Source organism: Alexandromys fortis, unplaced genomic scaffold (genome assembly GCF_014885135.2).
Source record: "Alexandromys fortis isolate MF-2015 unplaced genomic scaffold, M_Fortis_MF-2015_v1.1 scaffold_186, whole genome shotgun sequence".
NCBI lineage: Eukaryota > Metazoa > Chordata > Mammalia > Rodentia > Cricetidae > Alexandromys > Alexandromys fortis.
This window is the reverse complement of record NW_026068067.1, coordinates 632,858-658,429: the sequence shown is the minus strand read 5'-3', so window position 1 is coordinate 658,429 and position 25,572 is coordinate 632,858. Positions and strand designations below refer to the sequence as shown.

General features: G+C 42.5%; 1 protein-coding gene across 5 annotated transcripts in view; it reads left to right on the top strand.

Moving 5' to 3' along the window:
* Phkb (phosphorylase kinase regulatory subunit beta) overlaps nucleotides 1-24,184 on the top strand; it is a 170,568-nt gene extending 146,384 nt beyond the window's left edge. For 4 of the 5 annotated variants that reach the window (XM_050120664.1, XM_050120665.1, XM_050120667.1 and 1 more), the window contains 5 exons: nucleotides 8,001-8,135; nucleotides 13,243-13,372; nucleotides 19,501-19,608; nucleotides 21,613-21,753; nucleotides 22,374-24,183. In XM_050120664.1, coding sequence (XP_049976621.1) covers nucleotides 8,001-8,135; nucleotides 13,243-13,372; nucleotides 19,501-19,608; nucleotides 21,613-21,753; nucleotides 22,374-22,511 — 652 coding nt within the window. In that variant the 3' untranslated portion in view covers nucleotides 22,512-24,183. Of the gene's footprint in view, nucleotides 1-8,000; nucleotides 8,136-13,242; nucleotides 13,373-19,500; nucleotides 19,609-21,612; nucleotides 21,754-22,373 lie in introns of all 5 variants that reach the window. The other variant, XM_050120663.1, reaches the window with a different exon arrangement.
* The last annotated feature ends 1,388 nt before the right edge of the window (nucleotides 24,185-25,572 follow it).

Below are 25,572 nucleotides of genomic sequence, written 5' to 3'. Positions count from 1 at the left end.
CAGATAAAGATTTGAAGTATGGTTGCCGTTAAACTCAGGTTGATTTCACACCATCATGAAGCTATACATTGAGAATTTGTAAGGTTATAATGAAACAAAAAAAAAATTGAGATTTTACTCCTTTACTTGTGATTCAAGAAATGCAGATGAATTGAAACTAACTCTAAGTCCCCGCTCTGCTTCAAGAGATAGAGTAAGGCTGTCTTAAAGGTTGGAGTTCTTAGAGTAAGCTTTTCCCTCCTTCTGATACTGGAAATTACCTCTGGCAAAGGAGACTTTTGTTATGTTAACCACACTTAAACAAAACAAAACTGTAAAATACAAATCTTTCTACTATCTATATTGTCTAAATCTAGATCTATATTAATCAAACTATAAGAAGAACTTAAAATGATTTATCTGGCCATATTTTCAAGGTCACTATTTGCACTTAAAAGCAACAGTTTCCTGGTGTTACAGGGAGTGCTGATCTGTCAGCTGGCAGGAGTCTTCACCCAGGTGACATTTTCCTCTCTGGGCCTCCAGTTTACACGTTAATCTGCTAGAGTCTTCGCAGTGGTGGCTTTTCCTCTGGGACTTCAGTTTACATGTTTGTCTCTTTTTATTTACCTCATACTCAATAAGTTTTTACTAAGATCTCTACTCCTTTAGGTGACCGCCTCCCCTGTACATACCTTTAACAGTTGCCTGCTGGCACAAACATATGTTTCGTTATAAATTAGGTACTGGAAAAGTTTTGATTGGCTTAAAATTGATGAAGAAATTGTTCACACAGTTTGAAGGCCAAATTCTTTGTAAATTGTTGAACCTGTAGCTCCTTCTAAGATATTCATTAATTGTAGGATTTTTTTTTTTTAATGGAAGATTTAAAGTGAAATTACCTGGCGCTAGTGAGAAGGAAACACGGAACATGCAACAAAGCTGCTTAGGGGTTTATTAGAGGGGGCATGCACAGGCCTGGGTAAGTCGGTGTGCACAGAGAGAGAGAGAGAGAGAGAGAGAGAGAGAGAGAGAGAGAGAGAGAGAGCGCATCCAGCTTTTAAAAGCTGCCTAGCGTGTGCGCACAGAGGGTTGACTTGACTACATCATATGCAGATGACGGGACTCAGGCACGCGTGCAAGGGCTTAGCTGAGTCGTGGATGGTGCAACCACACCACACATGAGTCACGTGGGGGCCCTTAGGCACTTCTGCCTGAGGGCTTGTCTGCACGTGCGTGGCCCTAGAACCCGGAAGTATCAGCCTTATTGTGACTGAAATCATAACATAAAGAAAATAATTTTTTGATTATTTAGATGATGGTAGCATCTCAGATGGGTATTCTTGTCTAAAATTTTTCAGTTATTTTCTTCTGATGTTAATATTCTTGAAATGCCAGCATCCACTAGGCGTGTGCTTTAATCCTATTACTTCTTATCCTCAGTTCCCACGGGCTGCCCACACTTCTATCTGTGCTTTAACCTTCCTGCGTCTTCTCCAAGGTTTCTTGATCCACTTCACACGTTGCCCAGTGTTTTCTCCCCTCTCCACAGCTAATCCTGCTGGTGAGGCACTTCAGCTTTGCTGTGAAGAGAATCAGCCTGCTCACAGGGACGCTACCTTAGCCTTATAATGATTTGATTTGCTGTCTCATTATTGATTTGTGTGCCAGCCTTCATGTTAAAATAGATCAAGTTACTGACAGGCCATTACTGTAAAGACCTGCAATCAACCGCTTTCCACCGCAGGCCTGTCAGTCGGGCTTTACTAGGAGAAACCCTGGGGATGTGTGCTGTCAGGCCGTTCTCAGCTCGCCTTTCGTGTTGCCTTGGCATTTTGTAAGCAGCTGTGACCCAGGTGAATCCTGTCTGATGTCCAAGGAGGCCGCTGTAGATCACGTACGTGGTCCTCAGAGAAGGCCACCAGTGTCAAAGATTCAGACTTTAGTATTGCTGGGGCAATGGAAGAGAGCTGCTGCTTGCAAACCCAAGTTCATTAGCATCATTTTGGTATCTTTGAGTTGAAGAACCTTTGATGGGAGGTGAGGAAGTGAGGTGACAACTACCCCATCCCTGTTCTGATGATTAGGTTTGGGACAAAGGGAGGTAGTCATAGGGCGGGGCACTCCAGTTTTGTGACCAGAAGCTCAGTTGCTTCATCAAACTGTCACACTTTCTACGTTAGTGTCAATCAGGCCAAAAGTCCTCCCTTGTAACTTCGCCACTTCCTGTTCCTTGGAATCTTAGACATCTTGGGCTGCCAAAGTAAAATCTCACAGGTAAAGTGACTTAAATAGTCAGATTTAATTTTCTCACTGTTTCTGGAAGTCCAGGGTCCTGGCATCAGTGGATCTGGCTCTGGTGAAGAGTCTCCCAGTGGCCGGATACTCTCTCACTAATGCTGCTGCGAACTCAACTAACCCTAGAACCTCCAAAGGCCCTGGCTCCGGGTGTGCTTCCACTGGGACCAGGGCTTCAAGGCGGCACAGCAAAGAGCTTGGCTTAGGAGACTGACGGTGTGGACAGCCACTTACTGTGCTGTTTAAGCACAGATATCAGTCCTTATTCTCCTGAAATAATATGCAAACAATTGCTAACATGGTTTCTTGCCCCGGACCAGGACTATTATTTCTGGCTTGTGTTTTCAGAAGGTGCTTTTTTCACTGCCGCGCCTTGAGGAGGGCGTGCTATTAAATAGCATGCTGGCATATAAAGTGGTGCCCTTTGCTCACTCACCACAGGAGTGTATTCAGGCAAACCTGTTGTCTGGACAGTTGTGGAGAACTCCTCCAGCTGTCCTTAAGGAGGACATTCTCATCCTCCAGCCAACCGTGAAACATCTGAAGCGTGATCCGTCAGTTGTGTGTGCCTGCCACTTTCTCATTTGCTTATTGGCAAATTGAACGTGTCTATGGTTCTTCAGGCAGTGGTCCAAGGATAAGCATCATTCTCCTGACCTCCCACGTTTTTCTGTTTTTCTTTCCCCCACTTTGGGAATTAAATGCTTTTATTGCTGGAATTGCCACATCCTTTGTGACCTTGGCAATGGGAATGAAGGCAAAAAGTAGAGACTCCTGTGGACTTTTAAACTATTAGTAGTCCTGGATAAAATGTCTCTTGATCTTCTCCTTTATGTAAGCCCCTTTATTATTCCTTTCCCGTTGGCATTTGATGGTTACAGTGGTACTGGGTCACAACCTTCTGATCTTCACGGTGTCACACTGGGTAATTTGCTTTCTCTGAGTCTCTGACACTGTCCTTAGTACTTTATATGCAACGTTGTTTCCTGTTTTTATTTTAGTCTTTCTAAAAATTGATATAAAAATTAGTCTTTACTAGCATTTTTATGATTCTTTAGACTTTCAAAGGGCCTTTTAAAATATAAATGCCTTATTCATTCTGCAGTGTAGTAAGTTAGATGAGAAATAGTAATATCCCCATTTGAAAATTAACTCAACCGTAGGGCACAGTTGGTAAGTGATGGGTTTTGTTATTGTTTTAGTTTTCATTCTTTAACTGGAGCTGTGTTTTTAAAACTTATTTATTTTAATTCTTTGACAGTTTCATATATTTGAATAATGGATTTGGGTCATTTGCACACACACTCCCCCATACATTCTTCCCCCCACCCACCCTTCCTGCTGAAACTCTTCTGCACAAGCAGCCCAATCCTACTCTGGTGTCATCCTTCCTCCTCCAGCAGCCCTTCCTCCTCCTGCTGCTGCTGCCCCTCCTCCTGCTCCTGCTGCTGCTGCCCCTCCTCCTCCTCCTGCTCCTGCTGCCCCCTCCTCCTCCTCCTCCTACTGCCCCCTCCTCCTCCTGCTGCCCCTCCTCCTGCATCTCCATGTCTGATGTCAAAAACTCTTCAGAGCTCCAACTCCTTTCAGCTTTGTTAACTGCAACACACTTCTCTCTCTCTTGGACTGGTTCCACTCCCTGTTAGCAGCTTTCCTTGGCAGGTATCCCAAGACTCTGGTGTCTCCAATATCTTGGGGTCTACCAGGCAACCCAGACTTTACCTCCTCAGCTTCGTGCAATGGCCTCTCTTGGCCTCCATTCCAGGACACCCTTGATGCATGCCTGGCCTCAGCAGCTTTCTTTAATCACGGAGGAATATTACACAGCCCCTTTCTTCTGTCCTAAAAACCAGAACCAAAGCTATCAAGTTCTACTATTTGTTGGAGCTGGAACACCGCCCCCTCATTGAATTACCTCTTCACCAGCTTTCTATTTTCCATAGTTACCGTCACTGCCTAAGCTTGGCAGGAAGCATAGCAGCACACAGGCAGACATGGTGCTGGAGCGACAGCTGAGAGTTCCACATCTTGATCTGCAGGAAGTGAACTGAGACAGACTTCCTCTAACAGTGCCGCTCCCTATGAGCATTGGGGGCCAATTACATCCAAACTCCCATAGCTCTTGACCAGGTTTAAAGCAGCAGGTATGGCCTTCCTCCAGTGAGGCAGGCCTCATGTGCCTTACAAAAGTGCTTTGCCACCCATTCCTGCACGAGCCAGGCCACAGTGCACCAGTGGACACATCTTGCCTGGCAGGTTGGTGTTGTAGCCACAGAGTCCACAGCTGTGTGGAATTGCTGATGCCCTTTCTTCCCCTGGAGCCTCCAAAGTACTTCAGGCATCATGAAAGCCAGTCAGCAGAGCGGAGACTTGCAGCTCAGCCCCAGCATGATTTCTCTGTGTCCTGCGGCTGAAGTGTGTGGCGTCTTCAACAATTGGGGTCCTACCATCTAGCCCAATGGGCAACCAGGAGCAGTGACAATTGTCTATTTTATTCTGGAAGCTTCTGGGACATTCCAACCCACAACTCGTAAGGAGGAAAACCACATCTGACACTGGGGTAGTAACTTGTGGCCTCTGGGAAGAGTGGTATCCATTCATACAGGGTGCTTCTGTTCAAATTTTTTAAACTATGTTTTTTAATCAGCTTACTCTAAAATAATAGGTTCACATAAAGGCATTTCTAACATGCTTAGTTTTGGTTAATCTTTCCCTTCAGCTTTTCCTCTCCCCAATTTCCATATCCTATCCTTGCTTAAGCCTCTCCATCACCTAACAACATCCATATTCTGTATATTCTTCTATGTCCCCGTCCCCTAAGCCGCCCTCTCTATTGACCCTTTCTTAGCTTCCTGACCTCTAAAGACACTACGAGTTAAACGTACTAGTCTCAGAGGTCAAAGGTAGGCTCTACAAATGAGAGCAATCATGTTGTATTTGTCTATCTGGGCCTGGGACTACTTCACTTGGTATATTTCCCAGTAATATCCATTTTCCTCAGAACTTCAGAATTCCATTTTTCTTTGCACCTGAATAAAATCTAGTGTGCCACTTACACATGTGAGTGTGGCAATCATCACATCTGCAATTGAATGTTTTGACATTCATTCCTGAGTATCTTAGAGAGAAGGTGTAGTCTTTTTGAAAGGGGTTTGTAGCCAGACATGGTGGCTCACACTCGTAATCCAAACACATGAAAGTAAGACAGAAGATTATCACAAGTTCCATGCCAGCTTGGTCTACATAGGCCAACCTCAAAGTCTGTCTCAAACATGCATACATACATACATACACACACACACACATACATACATACATTCATACATACACACACATACATACACACATATACATACATACATACACACATACACACATACATACATTCTGTTTCTGTTGTTCATTTTGTTGGTTTGGTTTTTGTTTTGGTCTGATTCATGGTCTTCCCATATAGCCCAGACTTGCCTCAAAGTCAGGGTCCTCCTGCCTCTACTTGCTAAGCACCAAAAGTACTGTGTATACCACTGCTCAACTAGCATGATTTCTTAACTGCAGTGCTGTTATCAGACCCAAAATTAACATCACCAAACATCCAATTTCTAGCCCCCAAAGGACGTCCTGCCTCCTCTTTAAAACAAGGCCACACATGGCATTTTTAGTACATATCTGCAACCATGTAGTCTAGAAGAGTACCTTCCACTCCATGGTTCTTTTTTATCCCATTGGCTTTCTAAGAGACCAGAGTACAGGTTTTCCATTGCATGGCTCAATAATGGGCCATTACTCTAAGCTACTACAAATATAAAATTTAGCATTAAAATGAAAGGAAAATAAAATAGAATTATAAGTAACTTTAAGTTAAACTTATGTAGACTATAAAAAAGAAAAGGTTCAGTCTGTTGAGAATTGTTTAATTAAAATGTTTGTAACAATTTTATAAGGAATTTTAATATCAAAGCATCCAAAATGACTGTGTTCTTGTGACTGTTATGTTTGTATACCATTTTGGCAAATATAGTCTCTAATACAGGTGGTGAACAAGTCAAGAAATTCTACTTTTTGCCAGATAGATAAATTTAGTTCACTTTTCAGCTGATTTAAAGAAATACACCAAGGCTTAGGGAACATCAAGGAAGAGGGGGAAGGAATAAAGAGCTGGGGGGTGGAGAGGCCGCTATGAAATGCTGTCTTTGGATGTGACATGGCCACGGTACTCGTGATTTCAGTGTAGCTGTGCACAATTCCTGAACAAGATCAAGCAACCAAAACCATGTTATCAGTCCACACTGCAACAGACAGCACTACCTGGACTCACTAGGTCACCTGGAAAAAGCTGGACATGAGTGGGGATGGGAATGTGTTGGGGATGTCTGGAGGCAGTTGGGTTGGACAAAATCAAACCCTGTAATGAGTTTTAGTGCATTGTTAACATCCTGTCCTTGTGTTCTGGGTTTTCCCTTACTGGAACAAAATATTTGAATCACTTTACAAAGACAAAACTTGTTTTGGCTCACAGTGTTGAAGTTTTTGTCCATAGTCAGTTGTCTTCATTGCTGTTGGGCCGATGCAAGCAGCACAACACAGCAGCGTCACTTGGCAGAGTGAATCTTGGCACTCAAGAGACACCAAGCAGAAAGGGGAAGGTCCCATCTTGGACATGATCCCATGACCAGAAAACCTGCTCCAGGACCCTCCTCTTAAAGTTTCTACCAGTTCTCAGTCATACGGAGTGCATCGTGTGTGTGTGTGTGTGAGTGTGTGTGTGTGTGTGCGTGTGTGCATGCATGTGGTGATGGGGTGGAAGTCAGATCTAAGTGAGCAGTTTGTTTCTCTCAAGCCAAGCATTTTATGGTGCGTACTCAAATTCCTGATATCCAGAAAGAACAGCAGTAGGAGAGAGGAGAAGTGAGAATTGTCTTCATCTGAGACCACAGAGACTGAAAGTCACAGACCTGAGACACCTGTGGCCTGTGGCTTGGCCCAGCACACAGGGACCTATACCTAGTCGCCTGCACCTCTTGCTCACCTGGGGTGGTTGAAGGTTTTTCTCCCATCCTTTGCACTGAGACATTAAACTCTTCCCATGAAGGAGTGTCACTATTGTTTTACAAACCAGCTTTGGCAGAAAGACTGTATCTTTTGACTATGTCAGCCTTAAGTTTTCACCTCTGTGCACACAGTAGCCTGGTGGGTTGTTCTTCAAGGGGTACAGACAGAGAAAGACAGTCCTCTGTCTGGGGCAGTGACTTTTTCTGTAACACACTGTTGCAGGTAGGTTGCAACTCACTGCCCCTTGTATTCCAAACACAGGCAATGACTTACGAGGTTAAAAAAGAAATTTGTATTTTTAGAAATCATCGTTATTCTTGTAATTCCCAGGAAGAGACTTTTATGTGATAGCACATCTCAGCCCTATCTTAGAGGAATCGTCTGCGGGCTGTTCGGTTGCAGCTTGTGTCCTGCAGCAGCTACAGACACTAATACAGGGCAATAGTGAGTCTGACCTGGGAGGAATCTAAGTACTTAGCTTCCCCGTGTCTTACAACTAATTGCATGTTTAAAAGCATCCTTAAGATTCTGATCAGGTTACAGTCTGGATGGAAGAAATCCAGGAAATGGAAATGGCCTTTTCCTCATTCCGCTGTGGATGCCTCAGTGCTGTGAAGGGTGTTGCCGGAAGCAGCACCAGGTGATTGCATTTGAAGAGTTCTCTGTTCTTGCTTCAGGTGGATCATCCATGCCATGGAGTATGAACTACAGATCCGTGGTGGAGATGAGCCGGCCGTGGACTTGTATCAGCTCTCGCCCAGTGAGGTTAAACAGCTGCTCCTAGACATTCTCCAGCCTCAGCAGAGTGGAAGGTAATAGAGGCTTTTGTTTCCCGTAGACACGGAAAGACACAGAAACATCTGATATTTTAGCTGATATGGATGAGAAATTAGTATGACATCAATAAGAAATTTAAGATGCTAGGCATATACCTATGATCCCAGCACGTATGACGCTGAGACAAAATGCTTGTCTGGGCTTTCTGGTGAGTACCACGAGTACCAGGCTGGCTAGAACAGACGGAGGCTCAGCAGAACATGAGGCCACCTTCCCAGCCAGACAGCATGGACACGGATGAATCGAAATGTCTGGATTTATGATTCTGTGTTGATTTGCATTTGATATTTTTTCCAGGTATAGTTTATAACACTCTCCTATTTTTTTTATTATCAGTGCACTATATAACACTTTATTCAACTTTGATTAAATTTTTATGGAATGTTATAGTATTTGGCATCTCCTCCCAACACTTTGGCAGAAGAATTTGGGTTTAGTAGCATTATGGAGATGTGCTGCCTGACTCTGTCTCCCTACGTAGACTATAAGCATCAGACGTAAATCCTTCCATGTAGTTCACTTAGAAGAAAAACAAAACAAAACAAGTGCTTATGGATTGCCTTGAATTTAATATTTTTAATTCCAGAACGAACAGTAGTGTAATTATATTATGTTAATTATATATGTACATAGATAGATAGATAGATAATAGATATGTGCCTCGCTGTCTTCTCTAACAATAGATTTGAACAAACAAGTGAGTCTCCTTGTCATAGGACAGTTGGCATTATTAGATGTTGGTTGTAAATGTAACGGCGTCATAGTGACGTCCCAAGAGCCGTTTCCTGAGCTCCGTGTGGGAAAGCTAGCGAGAGAACTGGAAAACATAAAAGAAAAGCTTTCTCAGGTGGTTTTAACCGGGGGCACAGCTTCTGTGAGTCCAACAGTGTGGTAAACAGATGGCCCCAGGCAGGAAAGACAGCAGAGATGAGCCTTCCATAAACACACATTTGGGATCCACTGCATGGGAACATTGCCATCACAAGGCACTGCATCAAGAATGGACTTTTAAAATAAATTCTTTTCACAACTGGATCACTATTTGCAAACAGCTAAAATCAGATACTTGTTATGACAGCACAACCCCTCCAAGTAGACTAGAGGTCGGCGTGTAAAGCATGGCACAGAGAGGACAACACTGGTGAATTTCTCTTTAACCTCGGTGTGCGAAAGACCTTAAGTAGGATTTAACCCAAAGGTAGGATGAGAAACAACTAGCAAAGCTTATCAGATTTTAAATAACATTTTTTTAATGCAAAGCTAATCTCAAAAGAAAACCAAGAAACTAGATCCAAACATGTTCTGAAGAGTTAGTATCCAAGAATTCTTAAGAACTGAGAGATAACCACCCCAGACCAAAATGGAGGGGAACATCAACAATATGTACATTTTATAAAAAATGGCCTTTGACTATTTTAAAAGATGTTCATATTAATATACAATTAGAGCCTTTTCTGGGGAATGCCAAGAGACTTCTTACCTGTCTCAGCACCCAAGTTAGAGCATATGCCGAGCATTTGCAAAGGCTGTGAGGAGAAGGAACTGCTGTGTAACTGGGGTACAACCCTGCTGGTAGAATTTGACATCAGAGAACTCTGCTTCAACTCAGGTCCTTTTAGTAAATACAACATGAAAATATGTGTGCATAAGATCATTGATTAGATCATTGCTTATCATTGAAAATGTTAGTATTTCTACAACCTGACTGTCCATACACAAGAAATGATTGGAACATAATATGGTATGCTACACAAGAGTACTGTGTGCCTTTGAAAAATGAAATTCTAAGATATGTTGTAAGATGAAACAGCAAGGTGCAAAAGAATGTCAGTTCTTACTTTTTAAACCGTGTATATTTGTTTGTGCAGAAGAAATACAGGAAGAAAAAGTCAGAAACTCCTGCAGCTAGTGCTATTCGGGAAGGGTAAGAAGGAATGGGAATGGTGAAGCCGGTACAGCGTAGCAGAGTAAGCACAGCGTAAGCCTTTCCCCGCTGACCTCTGTGTGTGGAGCACCTCCTTTTAAGTGGTGGGGTGTTACATGCACCCAGAATTAAGTAATGCATTAAAATCAGTCCATATATGGAAGAGCCCGTGGTAGAGCGGAAACCAACAAATAAGCCCGGCTCACACAGTGAGTGCCACACTGAGGAGGGTGGCAAAGCCAGCGGCCCTGTCAAAGCATTCCTTTGGCTAGACGCCGAAAGTCTGAATAAGCCAAACCACACACAAACGCTGCCTCCTGTTAAAGCTTGCTTCTCGCCAATGTTTGTTCCCTAGCAGTCTGAATTCCATGTATACAGTAAGATTGAATAAATGAGTAAGTGTATTATGACTGAAAAGGAGATTTCTCATTGTTAGTGGCCATTCCTATAAAGGGGGTGGGGTAGGTTGATTTGAGTTGACAAACCAATATGAAGTCATGGTTTTGCGCTGATAGATACAGAAATGAACATAGGTCTGTATTTGCGCATATGCATCCATGTGTTTCCTAGTTCTGTCTACTGAGATGCCCTAGGAGCCGTGAAACTGCCACAGTAGTGAGCAAACCTGAAGCAGTTGCATTCTAAACATTGCAATGAAGGAATTGGCCCTTTTTGGAGAAATGGTTGATTTCAGAGAAAGACAGGAAAAAATACAAGGAAAAAAAATGTAAGCCAGGAGCATTTTTGTGCCAGAAAGCAAAAAAAAAAAAAAAAAACCATCTCAATATACCCCAGTGATGTGCAGGTGGACACTACAGAGTCTGAAAGAGGCTCTTGGGACCCCAACTGAGATGTGGTTTTTGTTTGTTTTTGTTTTTTCCAAACGGGTACCTAATTATTTGTGTAGAAGAAATACACATAAACTAGTAATAGATTATAAACAGATAAGCTGATAGAGATCAGTGAATGGGGGGGGGACTCCGCCTGAAGGCAGAATCTAATTAAGTTCAGTTAGACGGATGGAAACAGAAAATGATCACTGAGAAAATACAGCAGTAGCTGCAGGCCAGAACCATTGCTAGAAGAAACGTGGAGTGAGAACTCACAGGGCCTCTGAGTATTTCTATCCAACTTCCTTCTGTACAATAGCACAGGGAAAACAAGTAATTTTATATAGGGGACAAACCCGATGACTCCCTTAACCCAGGTGGTGAAGATGACATCGCTGGTGGTAAGGCTTCACTTCCGTGCACCCTCATGTGGGGCTGACCCTGTATCTCTTCCCGATGCTCTTGCCCAAAATGCGTTATTTCACAAGAAACCACTATAGAACCCAATCAGAGGAAGATCCTGAGACAGCAGATATTGCTAAAATATAAGAGCTTAAAACATAAATAAATAAGTAAAGAATTACCACAAATTCAAGGAGCCCCCAGGACATGGAAACTCAATGACACATGCCATCCTGAACTGGAGCCTGACTTGGTAGAATGTCAAGAAGGCTCATGGATAAATTCCTGTTATTGTATGGCTTTTCATTTCTTGGTGCCAATTGTTAAGCCATGATTATATATGATGATAAGACTTGGAGAGGGCTTGAGTGAAGAGGTAGAAGAAATTGGCATTATTTTCGTGACTTCTGTAAGTATAAAGTTTTTCAAAATGAAACGACAGTTTTAAAGGAGGCTGGAGAAATGATTCGGCCATTTAAGAGCACTGGCTGCTCCTACAGATGACCTGACTCCATTCCCAGCTCCCACATGGTAGCTCACAACCCCCTGTGACTCCACAGTCAGGGAATCCAGTGCCCTCTTCTGGCTTCCATAGGCACCAGCCCTGCTCATAGTGCACAAGCATACATATAGGTGAAACACCCATACAGATTAATAATTAGTAATAATAATATCTTCTAAAAGAACTTCCCAGCTCCATTACAAGTAATCTCTTGTTCTTTTTATGTTCTAAACAAATGCTCCTTTTATAGTATTAGCATAACTTCATAGAGTCTGAAATATATGTTTGTTGTTGTCACCGTATTTTAACCATATTTAAGGAATATAGTTAAAAACCAAATGCAGAGGGTATTCTGTTACCAAAGGAAAACATCATCAAGGAGCCACTAGATCAGTGACCTTGTTGCCTTTTAACAAAACACTGAAAGCAATAGTGTAAGTCTGGGTCTGTGGATGGAAACTTCAGCCATCCAGAAAAGGCTCCTCCTAATTACTAAGTTTATCAAATCGCACTGGTATTCTGCCACAAAACAAGTGTCTTTAGCTGTTTACTCTGTCCTACACAGCCACTTTTGTATTTAGAAATATTGTCAGTTTCTTGATCCTGACACATCTTGTATGTGATAATTGTTTATTTCAATCTGTCTTTTTTAAGGACCTAGTGTAAATAGACACACGCGGACACATGGACACACAAAACACACACACACATAATTTTTTAGCTTCTATAAAATTATACTGTGTCATTGTGTATTCTTTAAAAACAAAGGAGGTTCTGAACCTTTGGCAGTTTTGAATGGTATAATAGGTTAATATCTACTCTAGAATTTAAGTTTATTATTATAGTTCTGGTCATAACTTTGATGTATAAGATTATCTGGTTGACATTTAAAATTTTATGTCTAGTCTTTTGGACTGAGTCTTCAGCCTTATTTAAATAGACATTCTTATTTAATAAAAAGATTTAAAATAAGATCATTTCATTTTGAATGAGCATATACATGCATATATAAGTAGCTATGTAATACTTTTCTGAACATTTGCTCGTTCATTTCTTACCAAATATTTGTTGAGCCAATTCTGAGGAGGATCTATAGGATCTAACTATATTTTTCCCATGGCTTTCTGGTGCTTGTTTTTTATTAATGTGAGAACAGTATAAATAACTGTGAAGCTGATTGTGCCCATTTTTGATGTGGGAAATCATCTGACGATGTAGTAAACAGCTCATAGCTTGCTGGAGAACATGGTTTTGCCTGTTAATGCCTTAAACTGTGGCGCTCCCCTCCTTTCGCTCCTGCACGAAACATGCAGATGTGCACCACTCAAGTGTTCACTCTTGCTCGCTCAGTTGGTGCACAGAACCCTGCTCTCTCCTAGAACAAACTTGATTTTCAATATTACAGCTTTTCCTCTGTTCTGCAGATGCTGGCTGGATAGACGTCAGATCGATGGGTCATTGAATAGAACTCCCCCGGGATTCTACGACCGAGTATGGCAGATCCTGGAACGCACGCCCAATGGTATAGTTGTAGCCGGGAAGCATTTGCCACAGGTAAAGTTCACTCAATTTGGGAGAAAGGACCAAGAGGAGGGAAGGGATTCTCTCCTCTCTGCACTGCAGACAACTTTTCCTCTTTGCAAACATTCTTTGTTCTAAGAATGTTCAAACTGGGGTGCTCAAGACAGAATAAAATGCCAGAAAATAAGCCATCATTTGCTATGATAAACACCACGACCAAAAGCACCTTGTGAGGGAAAGGGCTTATTTCATCTTCAGTGTTTAGTCCACCGCGAAGGGAAGTCAGGGCAGGAGCTCAAGACAGGAACTGAAAGAGGAACAGAGGAATGCTGTTTACTGCCTTGCTCCTCATGGCTTGTTCAGTCTTCCTTTTTTTTTTTTTTTTTTTTTTTTTTTTTTTTGACTTGCTTTTTATTTATTCTGTGTGTCCTTCACATCAAACATCTCGGTCCCATTCACTTCCCATCCCTGTGTATCCGCCCTCTGCCTTTGCAACCACCACCCCCCAAATAAAATTTAAAAGAAAAAAGAGAAGAAAAGAAGTGGCGGGAATCTCATCATGGAAGCTGTAGTGTGACACAGTGAGTCACACATTAACCCCTTTGTTCATGTGTCTTTATTTGCAAGTGTTCATTGCAAAGAGTTATTGGTCTGGTTTGAGGCTTCTACTTTTTGCTACACTACCGATGCTGGACCTTCATGGGACTCCTCTTGGTTATCCTGTTGCTGTCCTGTGTCATGGAGATCCTGCATACCAATATGTATTTTGCTTGTATAGATGCAAGAGTGTGGAACAACTCACAAGAAATTGGTAGTGTTCTCCTCAGGAGGAGCTTCTAGGATCTGCTGTGGACTCGGCAATGAAACCCCTTAGCCATTCAAAGTTTGAATTATGTCACTAGTCTATTCCTTACTCAAAAACTGAATTCAAAAGTTGGTTGCTCTAAAGCCAGATGGTGGCGCATGCCTTTAATTCCAGCACTTGGAAGGCAGAGGCAGGTGAATCTCTTGTGAGTTCGAGGCCAGCCTGGTGGTCTACAAGAGCTAGTTCAGGACAGGCACCCAAGCTACAGAGAAACCTTGCCTTGAAAAAACAAAACAACAAAACAAAAGTTGGTTGCTCTAGCCTTCTTCAGCTGCCCTGTGGCTGCTGCTCTGGCCAGCATGTCTCCTGACAGCCATGGCAGCACCTCTGCTGTCAGCCCCGATGCTGCTCATCCCTGCCCTCATTGGCAGTGCAGTGTCTCTGCCCCACCACCCGCTCATTGATTGTTATAGACCAGAGTTGTTCTAAGTATTGCTCTTTTAGTCTCTATTCATTAATTTCTGCCCTGCTCTGTATTATTTATTTCCATATGTTACTTTGGGATTTAGAATGGTTTTTTTCTAAGACCATGTGGTGCATAATTAGGTCATTTATTTGAAATCTTTTATTTATTTATTTTTCTTATTTTTCACTATGTATATTGTATTTATCAGATTTCTCTAGGGTAACAGAACTTAAAGAATATGTCCCTGCATGTGTATGTATATGTGTGTGTATGTATGTATGTATGTATATATGTGTATAATTGGGATTTTTTTAGAAAGATTTACTGGCAGAAGTCCAGCTAATCCAACAATGGCTGGCTGTGAATGGAAAGTTTAAAAAAAAAATCATTCAGTCTACAAGGCTGCATGTCTCAGCTGGTCTTCAGCATTGCTAGAATCCCAAAGAAGTAGGCTCTAATGCCAGTGAAGGGATGGACGTGCTAGCAAAGTGAGAGTAAGCAAAGATCAAAAGCTTCCTTCTTTCATGTCCTTATTATAGGCTTCCAGCAGAAGGCGCAGGCCAGGTTAGAGGTGTGTCTTCCAGCCTCAGTACCTAGACTAAGGAATGTGTCTTCCCCCAGCCTATACACTGCATCTTTATCAAACCCTAAAGAGAAATAACAGTAAGCCAAAGAACAGCCTTAAAGATGTTAGATCAAGGTGCAGTAGCCCATGAGCTGGGAAGGAATGGACTACATTTTCCTAATTAGAGCACTCACGTTGTCCTTTATAAAATGTGAAGGACTAGGCAGGCTTTAGTAGTAAATTAAGAACAGAGCGATGAAGTATGCACACAGTGCCCGTCACTCTCCTCAAATTAGACATCTGATCCTGATTCATAGTCAAAGCCTGTAAGAGGAGACAAGCTGTAACAAGGTAAGCACACTGGTAGTGTGCTTGGAATAATCACAGTGTTGGTTAACTTACAAACACATCTGGATCTCCACAGAAGAATCCATAACCACTAGACACTTTGAACTAGCCCTACCCCTAACAAACATAAATTAAAATACCTACTTATGTAAATTAATACATTCAAATAAATAGAAGTATTTAGTGAAAGAAAGCCATTTTTAGAGTTATAGAGATAGTACCATAAGGGAAAGATGAAAGACAAATTTAAAAAACCTCAAGATTGGAAATTAAAGGCGTGTCTTTTCCAAGCTTGAAAGATCTGCATTAAAGGCCTGTGTGGTGGGTATGTACACATGAGTGTGGGTGCCCACAGAGGCCAGATGTGCCAGATTGCCATTGGTACTGGCTGTGAGCCACCTGACATGGTGCTGGGAGTGGAACTCAGTTCCTCTGGAAGAACAATATGTGTTCTTAACCACTGAGCCACCTCTCCAACCACCCCATCATGTAAGTATCATATAACCTTTCTTCTTTAGAACTGCCTGACCTATATCTCAAAGGTTCTGCTAAATTGTACTTTCTTTTTCCCCTTGATTTCCTCAACAAACATCTGGTCATTCAGGTGTTGTTCATTCTCTCCATGTTCGTGCAGTTTCTATAGTTCTTCTTGCTGCTGATTTCTAGTTTTAGTGCGGTTTGGTTTGATAAGACACAAGAAGTTATTTTCATTCTTTTGTATTTGGTAAGACTTGACTTGTGGCCTAGAATGTGATCTGGTTTTTAGCAAGTTTCGTAAGCTGCTGAGAAAACTGTGCATTCTGTTGGGTGGATGTTCTGACATATCTTTTATTTGATCTCTGTTGTAGTTTAATCTCTTTGGTTTCGCTTTGTGCTGCTCTGATAAACAAGAGTAACTGAAGAGAGGAAGGTGTATTTGGCTCCCAGCTCCAGGCTGTGGCCATCATTGCAGGGCAGTCGAGTGGCAGGGACTTAAAGCAGGTGATCACATTCTCTCCTTAGTAGAGAGCAGAGCAGTGAATCACTGTGTGCATGCTAGCTTTCTGTTCTCCTTTCATCTCATATACATTCCAGGATCCCCAGTGCAGGGAACAGTGTTACCCACAGTGGACAGACAAGTCTTCCCATCAGCCAAGATAGCTCCCCCCGCCCCAGAGATGCCTACAGGCTGACTTAATGTAGAAAAGCCCTTCACTGAGACTCCAAGGTCAGGCTGACAATTAAAACTAGGTATCATGAGCTCTGAGGTCCCCCTGCACTACCTATCTAAAGATGAGAGTTGATGCTGACATTACACACTATTATATTAGGATGTGTGTTAGGTTTGTTAGTATTTATTTATGGAATTGGGAGTCCCAACATTTGGGACATAGATATTTACAGCTGTTACAGGTTTTTGATGGATTGTTCCCTTTATTAGTATTACTGTAATGACCTTATTTATCTCCTCTGTTTTATTTTTATTTGAGTATAATTTCTCAACTATCATAAGTTACTTCAGCTCATTTCTAGCTGTTGTTCACCTAATAGATTGACTCCATTCATTGACTCTGAGTTGGTGGGTATCTTTACCAGTGAGGTGTGTTTCTTGGGGGCAACAGTTAGGTCTGTAGAAGGAGCTGCGGGCTGTGTTCCTGCCACCCAGCTCCCGGCCGCCTGGCTAGCTTATGCCCCGAAATAATTACACGGAAACTGTATTCTTTTAAACACTGCTTGGCCCATTAGTTCTAGCCTCTTAATGGCTGATTCTCACATCTTAGCTAACCCATATTTAGTAATCTGTGTAGCACCAGTCTTACCGGGAAAGATTCAGCATGTCTGACCTGGTGGCTTGCTTCATTGTGTCTGCCCCGGAGAGCAGAGGCATGGCGTCTACCTCACTTCTCTTCTTCCCAGCATTCTGTTCCGTCTACTCCACCCACTTAAGGGATGGCCTATCAAATGGGCCAAGGCAGTTTGTTTATTAACCAGTGACCTTCCTCCATCAGTTTTTAAGTCCAATCATCTATCTAGTTTGTGTCTCTTTATTGGCAAGTTGAGACTATTTGCATTGAAGGCTATTATTTAAAGATGTTTACTAATTCCTATAATTTTGTTGATACATTTACTGAATTACTGTTGGTTGATTTACTGAATTAGACATGATCAGCTTTCTTCATTCTTGTTTGTTCATCTTCCATGGAGTTAATACTTTACTGGGCTGTGAGGATTCTGATGCCCTTAACCAGATCACACAGGGGCAAAGTTTAGCTCTCCATCTCGTCTACACTTCAAGAAAGGTGCTTTGTTATTCCATGCAGTTCAGGATGAGGAAACCAAACAGTGGGATGATTTTCCCCAGGGTCCCACGCTCAGTAAGGAATGGACACCAGACAGGTTGGCTTCTGGGCTTTTTCTCTTTACCTCTCTGCTCTAAGTCCTTGCAGGAGAGTAGAAAATAAGCCAAGCTTGACATCTCTTCTCTGTGAGTAACTATCACCAGTGCCTAGGAGCTAGGCTGCCTTTCTAACAAGATCTATTAAGAAGTTAATATGAAACCAGAAAAGAATCTTTCCTTCTATAACCACATTGACCCCATTATTAGACATCTAGGTACTCACAGCAGCCTACTGTCCTGGCAGCCAAGCGTCAGGTTTCCCAGGTCAGGTACTGCTTATAACAGTATGTCAGGTTAGACTGACTGTGGAATACAGTAGTCGTACTGAATGTTGGACTGAGGCATTATCACACCAGGCTGAACACCTTTCTGTCACCTTATGTCAAGAAGGACTTCCTCAGTCTCAGTCTAAGGATCAAATAGATGTACTTTGTTTTAAAGCTATGGCTATATATGGTTCACTATAAACCACTGAGATAAAACAAGTGGGCCTTGTCCTCTCTGCATCTCTTGGGATAATACTGCCCTCCTCTGCTTTGTGCCACACCAGCCTATCATCAGGGCTTTCCCTCCTGTGCTGAGGGCTGCTCCCTGTTGTGTTCACTTTCCTTATCATTCTCCCTCCCGTCCTTAAGGGATGCTCTCTCTTACACTTACTTTTCTCGTCAACAAGTACCTGGCCCAGAGCAACAAGGGAAGGAAGGGTCTATTGTAGCTGATGGTTCAGAGGAACACAGTCCGCCACGGCAGGGGAAGGGTGATGGTGAGAACAGTTGGGTTCAGGGTGCTGATCAAGGAGCAGAAAGAGAAGGATGCCAGTGCATCATAGGCTTTTTCCCTTGTGTTCAGACTCCAGCTCTTGCCACCTACAATTTAGGCTGGGTCTTCCTTACTCAAACTTTTATAGAAACATCCTCACAGATACAACCAAACGTGTGCCTCATTAATACTCTGTTTCTCAGTCCACTCAAGTTGACAGTCACAGTTGGCCAGTACGCTGTCCATGCTCCGATCTGGATGGGACTGGGTGGCCTCAGTGAATAAAAGACTGTTGATTTGTTCTAAAGGAAAGGCAAAGCAAAAGATTCTTTTCGTTTTTTTCTCTTTTTTCTGTTTTCTGTAATTTCTGCACATAATTTTTGCTTATTTGTAACATTTTTCTGATGGAAGTTTGGCAAAAAAAAAAAAAAAAAAACAACCAGAAATTCTATAAATTCAATAGCAGTGACTTACATCCTAAAGTCCAACAGCAAGCATAACTCCTCATGTTAATTCTGAATGCAGTGTGTGCTCTATTCATAGTCTCGATTTTGAGCTGTTACTTTTATTTATGGGATGGATTTTTAATACAGTTCTTTCTCCTAAAATTATTAACATAACGATGATAACTACTAAAAGTGGGAGGCTTAATTTATCACAATAGTCAGCTGGCTGGAGTCACTAGTTTGACATATATAAGATTTAGTCACAGGGGTGAAAATGCTCTCTCCAGTTTTATAGAAACTGGAAAGATTATTGATTAGAAAATGAAGTTCCTCTATTAAACAATACACAGAGGATAACATTCAGCATGTTAATGTGGAGGCTTTTTCTTTTCCAGCAACCAACCTTGTCGGATATGACTATGTATGAGATGAATTTTTCTCTCCTTGTTGAAGACATATTGGGAAACATTGACCAGCCGAAGTACAGACAGATCATTGTAGAGGTTTGTATTATAAACAAAAATATAGATCACTGAAGGCTTGCTTTCTGTCTGCTCACTGAAGACTAATATAGGAAAGCTACCCTCTCCCCCTGAGACCAAGAGCTTTGTCCATCACATGTCAGCTTCTCTGAAAGAGTCATCAAGAAGACAGACATCCCTGACCTGGATCAAGTCCCTTGTCCTATGGTTCAAGTACCTTAAACTCCCTTAAGTGGAAAATCCAAACCTACCACCACCCAGCTGCACTCAGCACAGCAGCAGTGCCGTAGCAGCAGAGGGAGAGACCATTTCTTTCCAGTTAGTTGTTAGCCTTTTACTTCAAGGAATAATAGCTACTGTTGTAGAGTGTTGCAACAATCCAGAGAATTGTGGGGAGCAGGAGATCACTGCTGCTAGTTTTTTGAAGGATGTTTTTCCAAATGTCTGCCTATGTAGAGAAGACATTGTGTAGAGTGCTGAAGTACGTGCACCCGGGCACACATATTTACACACTCGCCCTTCCGTCCCACAAAACCTTGTGTGGTGAGTTCCTGGAGTGGAGAAGTTAGTATATGGCCAGTCCTCTCACTGCCTCTTTCTCTGGCAATGTCTCTATCAGACATTATATTCTTGCAAGTAAGTCATATGTCTTATTTACATAGAAGCTATCAGTAAATATTAAGGTAAATTTGGCCCCTGCTGAGCCCATTATCTCTGGAGCTGCAGTCAAATCTGAGTGACATTCAGTCTCATCTTCGATGGCCCAGGATGTGGAATAGGAGCAGGTAGAGGGAGTGATGCAGAGACGGGGGTCTGGAAAGGCAGGGCTGGAAGGATGTGTTCTGTATGCTGTCTTTAGCTTTGCACATCCAGTGTCCAGGACAGATAGTAGATTTAGGGCTTCTTTTTGTTGACCTCTGATGACTCTGGTGCCTTTCCCCTGGCTGAAGAAATTTCCTTTAGAACTGCAACACAAGTCCGTATTCTCTGTCTGAAACTGTCAAAAACCTAGCTTTAGCCTGCCCTGCCCATGGGTCCACCACATTGTGGCCCCTGGATTTTACTATAGTGGCTTCAGGTTCTGCCTCTCAGCATTTAGATAAAATGCACCCAGTAAGATCCCAGTAAGATTCTAAAGTTAGAACTAGGGAGTTTTTCCTGGTTAGTGTACAAAGCATAAGGTTTATCAGAAGGCCCTTACCAATTGCCACATACACAGCTATAGTCTGGACATGGACTTTTGTTATCTAAACCAAGCATTTATATAAGCCAGTTGTGGTGGCTCAGACCTTTAGTCCTAGCACTTGGGAGGCAGAGGCAGGTGAATCTCTGTGACTTCCAGGCCAGCCCGGTCTACATGGTGAGTTCCAGGGCAGCCAGGGCTATGTAAAGAGACCCTCTCTCAAAAAACCTGAAAATTAAAACTAGTAATAAAATGAGCATTATAAGGGCTTGGAAAAGATGGTTCAGTGATTAAGAGTCTTGCTGCTTTTCCAGAGGACCAAAGTTTGGCCCCCAGCATCCGCATCAGGTGGCTCATAATTGCCTGTAACTCTAGCTCCAGGGGATCCAGTGCCCTCTTCTCTCCTGACCTCTGTGGGCACGGCACTCACTTGCACATACTGCACACACACACACACACACACACACACACACACACTTTACACATAATCAAAAATAGAATCTCAAAATGAGCAGTACTTCTGTGAATAAATTAAGATGCAGCCAAACAGGTTGATGAAGGCAAGCTCTTCACCAACTGAGCTCTCCGCTGTATGGGGCTCTTTTGTACGCCAGCAGCTTTCTCTCCATCCCCAAAATGTCATCTTCAAAACACCAGCAGTGACTAAAAAGACCTCTCTGTGGCTACAGGGATACTGTGATAAACATGTATGTTCTAAACAGAACATGTGCTGCTAATCTTCATCTGCAGAGCACTGCCCATCAGGTCAGTGAGGACACCCTGTCCAGACTGTGTCACCGTTGCGGTTCATGTCACTGGCATTTGACATCTGTCTCTTCTAGTTACTAATGGTCGTGTCCGTTGTGCTGGAAAGAAACCCTGAACTAGAATTTCAAGACAAAGTGGATCTAGACAGACTGGTCAAAGAAGCATTTCACGAGTTCCAAAAGGACGAGAGTCGGCTCAAGGGAACGGAGAAACAAGTAAGTGGCGAGGACAGTGTTCTGGAGAATGTCTCGTTGTCCCGGTTGTTCAAATGCTCTCTAATCTCACCGTCTCACGTCCCAAACACAGAGTACAAAATTAGAATGCTGAGAGTCAGTCAGACTTACTTGAGGAATTAATATTACTTTTTAGCTAATTGCTAGTCAATTGAGCTATGAAGTTCTGACAAAAGAAGAAAAAGAAATCTAAGATGAGATCATTTTTTTATATCGCTGACAATTAAAATGTGTGTTGCCAGGGAGGAACCACTGATTCCAGAAGGCTGTAAAATAAATTCAGAGGAAGATGGGAGTGTAGAACGGGCATCACTGGGGCTGTGTACTGTCTAATGTAGTCCCTTCTGGGCTCTCTGCTTAATATTGTATGCTCATCTGTGAAAGGGTTCCCTAAGTAAATAAAAATTACTAGCAAAGAGAAGGCTACTAAAAATGTCTGCTTTTGTTTTATGTGCTGAGAAGACACCTTGGGAAAATGAAAACAAAGTGAGGAAAGCTCATAATTTCCGTGAGGAAATCTTTCTGCAAATCTGTTTGCTTCTTAGGCAGCCGCTGATTTCACCTGTCAATCCCAAGGCCTTGTTTATTCTCTTCCTTTGTAGGATGATATGACCTCCTTCTACAACACGCCCCCACTGGGAAAACGAGGAACCTGCAGCTATCTGATGAAGGTTGTGATGAGCTTGCTGCTGGAAGGGGAAGTCAAGCCAAGCAATGGGGACTCGTGTCTGGTTAGCTAGAGAGGGGTGCAGGAAGCAGAGGTGATGGCTGTGCCTTTTGTGTTGAAGCTAACTAGCCCTGGCAGCCAATGATGGGTGAACTGATGTGTAAGCAAGGTAGATGCTGTATTCTGTGTACTGGTATTAGACCTTTGCATGTCAGTGGCAGTCGAATGGTAGGCAGTGATTGGAATCAAGTGAAACCCCAGTTTTCACCATTTGTGCCAGCTCCTATGATCTTCACTGGACCATAGAAATAGTTTGTGAGTTGAAAATTCAGTACTGCATGTTTTGTGATCAACTATTCCATAAAAACTCTGCTTCTTATAGACTGAATTCTCACCTTCCAGCCATTGAAGCAAACTGTACTGAGACTTACGAGGTAGTGCGAGGATGGTGGAGGCTGTACCGCTGTTGCACTAAAAACAGAAGATGTGCAGTGCACACCAAAAAATGCAGAGTGAACCCTGATATTTAACTTCAGAAGCTGCATTATTAATAATTCTGTCCAAAACTCTTAGTTTTCACCTCGTAAACACGACTGTGGTTTGGTATTATGCTAAGTATAAGAGTTGGACTAAGAGACAACGTATCAGACAGTTTCTGAGCACCTGTTAAAAACAAGTGTTCAGCAGTGTGTCAGCTGCCCTCACATGCATGCCACAGGCAGGCATACATAATTGCAAATAATAAACATAAAAAATGGTTAAATAGTTAAATTTAGGACTGTTAACCTTGTAAAAGCGGAGTTGAAAGTCAAAAATTCTGTTTTTGAACTAACAAATGTATCTGGAAACATTCTTTGCTCAAGTTCATAACACTGAACTTAACAGTCCTGAATGTTTTTATTTAATTCATTTGGAAAATGGAATTTGCTGCCAAATTTACTTATGCAAGTAGATTAAGTGTTTAAATCTTATTAAAGTATTTCCTTCTTAGATGTCACAATGTGGCCCACTTGCTTAGGGTCTAATCCCAGCAAGGATCATTTTTTTCTGACCAGTCCTCCTGAGTTTCTTCTAGGTAATCAAATTTGTCATATAGGATGTGTAGCCCAATGCAAATCAACTGATACCAAGTAAGTGTGTGTGCAGACTGAAGAAATGCAGGCCCACACAGCTCTGACCAGCTCGAGGTGTGGCTGCTCTTAGAACATGTGTAGGACTCTGTGTGTGTGACAGTCAGCAACCTGGGAATAATGGTACAGTCCAGCCTTGCAAATTAGACAGTGTGTGGAGAGAAGTTAGTAAAAGATGGTCCTGAGGAAGCCACTCACAAAACTTAAGCCAGAAAAAGAGTCATGAAGCCCATGGAGGAGAATAAGTTCTGGTGGTTGATGGGTAGGGAAGAGAAATTAAAGGATGACAGAGAGGAAAAGCCCTTGAAATATTTAAGACTTGTTAGAATTCAGAAGAAAGTAAACACTCGTATCCTTAAGAATTCATTTTTTTGATTAGCTGAGCAAAGCTGTGAGAAACTGCTGTCTGGTCGAAACAGATGCCACTTGCAGATCTGCTTTCCGAGTGAGCCCCAGCTTCCTGTCCCATGTTCGAGGTTTTGGCGCTTTCTTCCTCTGCTGGAAAGTGCTCAAAACAGTGACTGTGCATCAACTTCTGAAATTATGAAATGCAAAATTTATTGTTCTGGAAGATATTTTGGGATGATCAATAAATCTTGATGTTCATCTGTCAGAAGCAATGTCTGCTTTCTAATTAGAAAAGCAAAATAGTCCTGAGACTCAGAACACAGAACTCATGAAATTTAGAAGTCCCATTTGATCTACAGAGCCCACATGTCTTAACAGCTGCACTCGAGGCTGACTGAAATATTAGCACATGTATTGGGGCATGGCAAGCCTTAAACCTGATTTAAAGCTGCTCTGTCACACTGGCAGATTCTCGGTGCTAAGTTTATTGTACAATCGGCGTCTGCTGGAAACTCCTGCCTGCATATGAAATTCAACTGCATTTCCAGAGCATTGTTAGAAGCATGGTGTTTCCAGACGTCCTTCCATTTTATTTAAGGCTTAAAAAGAGATATTTCAGCCTTTAAAAATCAAAATATGAGATCCTCTTGATGACATCTTCGATAAGCTTCCAATGCTTTATGGGTATCATTAAACATTTGTTGAATATCTGAATACATTCAACTTTTCACCCAAATCTTAAAGACTGCATTTGTACACACTGTTAATCCCCCCGTGAACAGGAATATTAAATAGGTGCCACATAAAAGTCTAAGAGGCAGCCCAGTGTGGAACGAGCCCGAGCAGCAGAGGTGCACCCATTCAAACTAGGAAGAGCCGGAGCAGCATCGTAGTATGCAGCCAGACTGTCAGGGCCCTGTCTCAGACTAAATATGTGCATGAGAAACAAGGGAGGCAGCGTAGCAGCCTTCACACAAGGGGACGGGCACCACATAAACTTAGAAAAACAGCAAAAAGACAAAAGAGCTGCAAGAATTTGTCTATGGCCCTCATATTCAAGCTTCCCAGCAGCTGAACAGGTTCATGGGTAAATTATGAAAAACTCTAAGCATCAGGAAGAAAGGAAGGAAAATGTTCTTCCAGAATAAAAACTCTTCTCCCACACATGTTCTAGCATCCCATCATATGCTCCAGCAGGACCAGTGCCACCCCTGGATTAGAGAAGAGCCCATTCTAGACAACCCAACCCTTGGGCCCAAACACAAGCTTCTTTGAACAGGTCCAACACAAGGACATGTGGCGGAGAATGAAATGGATGTCAGCCCCGGTGACTACCACAGTTTTGCCGCCCAAGCACAGGGGAACCTATTGAGAGTGGGCATTTTGACATTTCATCTGAGAGGGGGGCAGATGAGGGGTAGGGGTGATCGTAATCCCTCCAAAGGTGTAACGTCTAAGCGGACAGTCTGGAAGCGACTACCTCCCACCTGTGTTTTGGTCCCTGCACGGGTGAGGCTTCTGACTGGACGACCTGGTTGTATATGATAACTACACACTCTCCTCACCCTCATTTGTTTAGTTTTTCCCGTGATGTTATTTGAAACTGTTGGTTCTGTGTTCACTTTGCTTGGTCAAAGGCATAGATCCCGTGTCCAT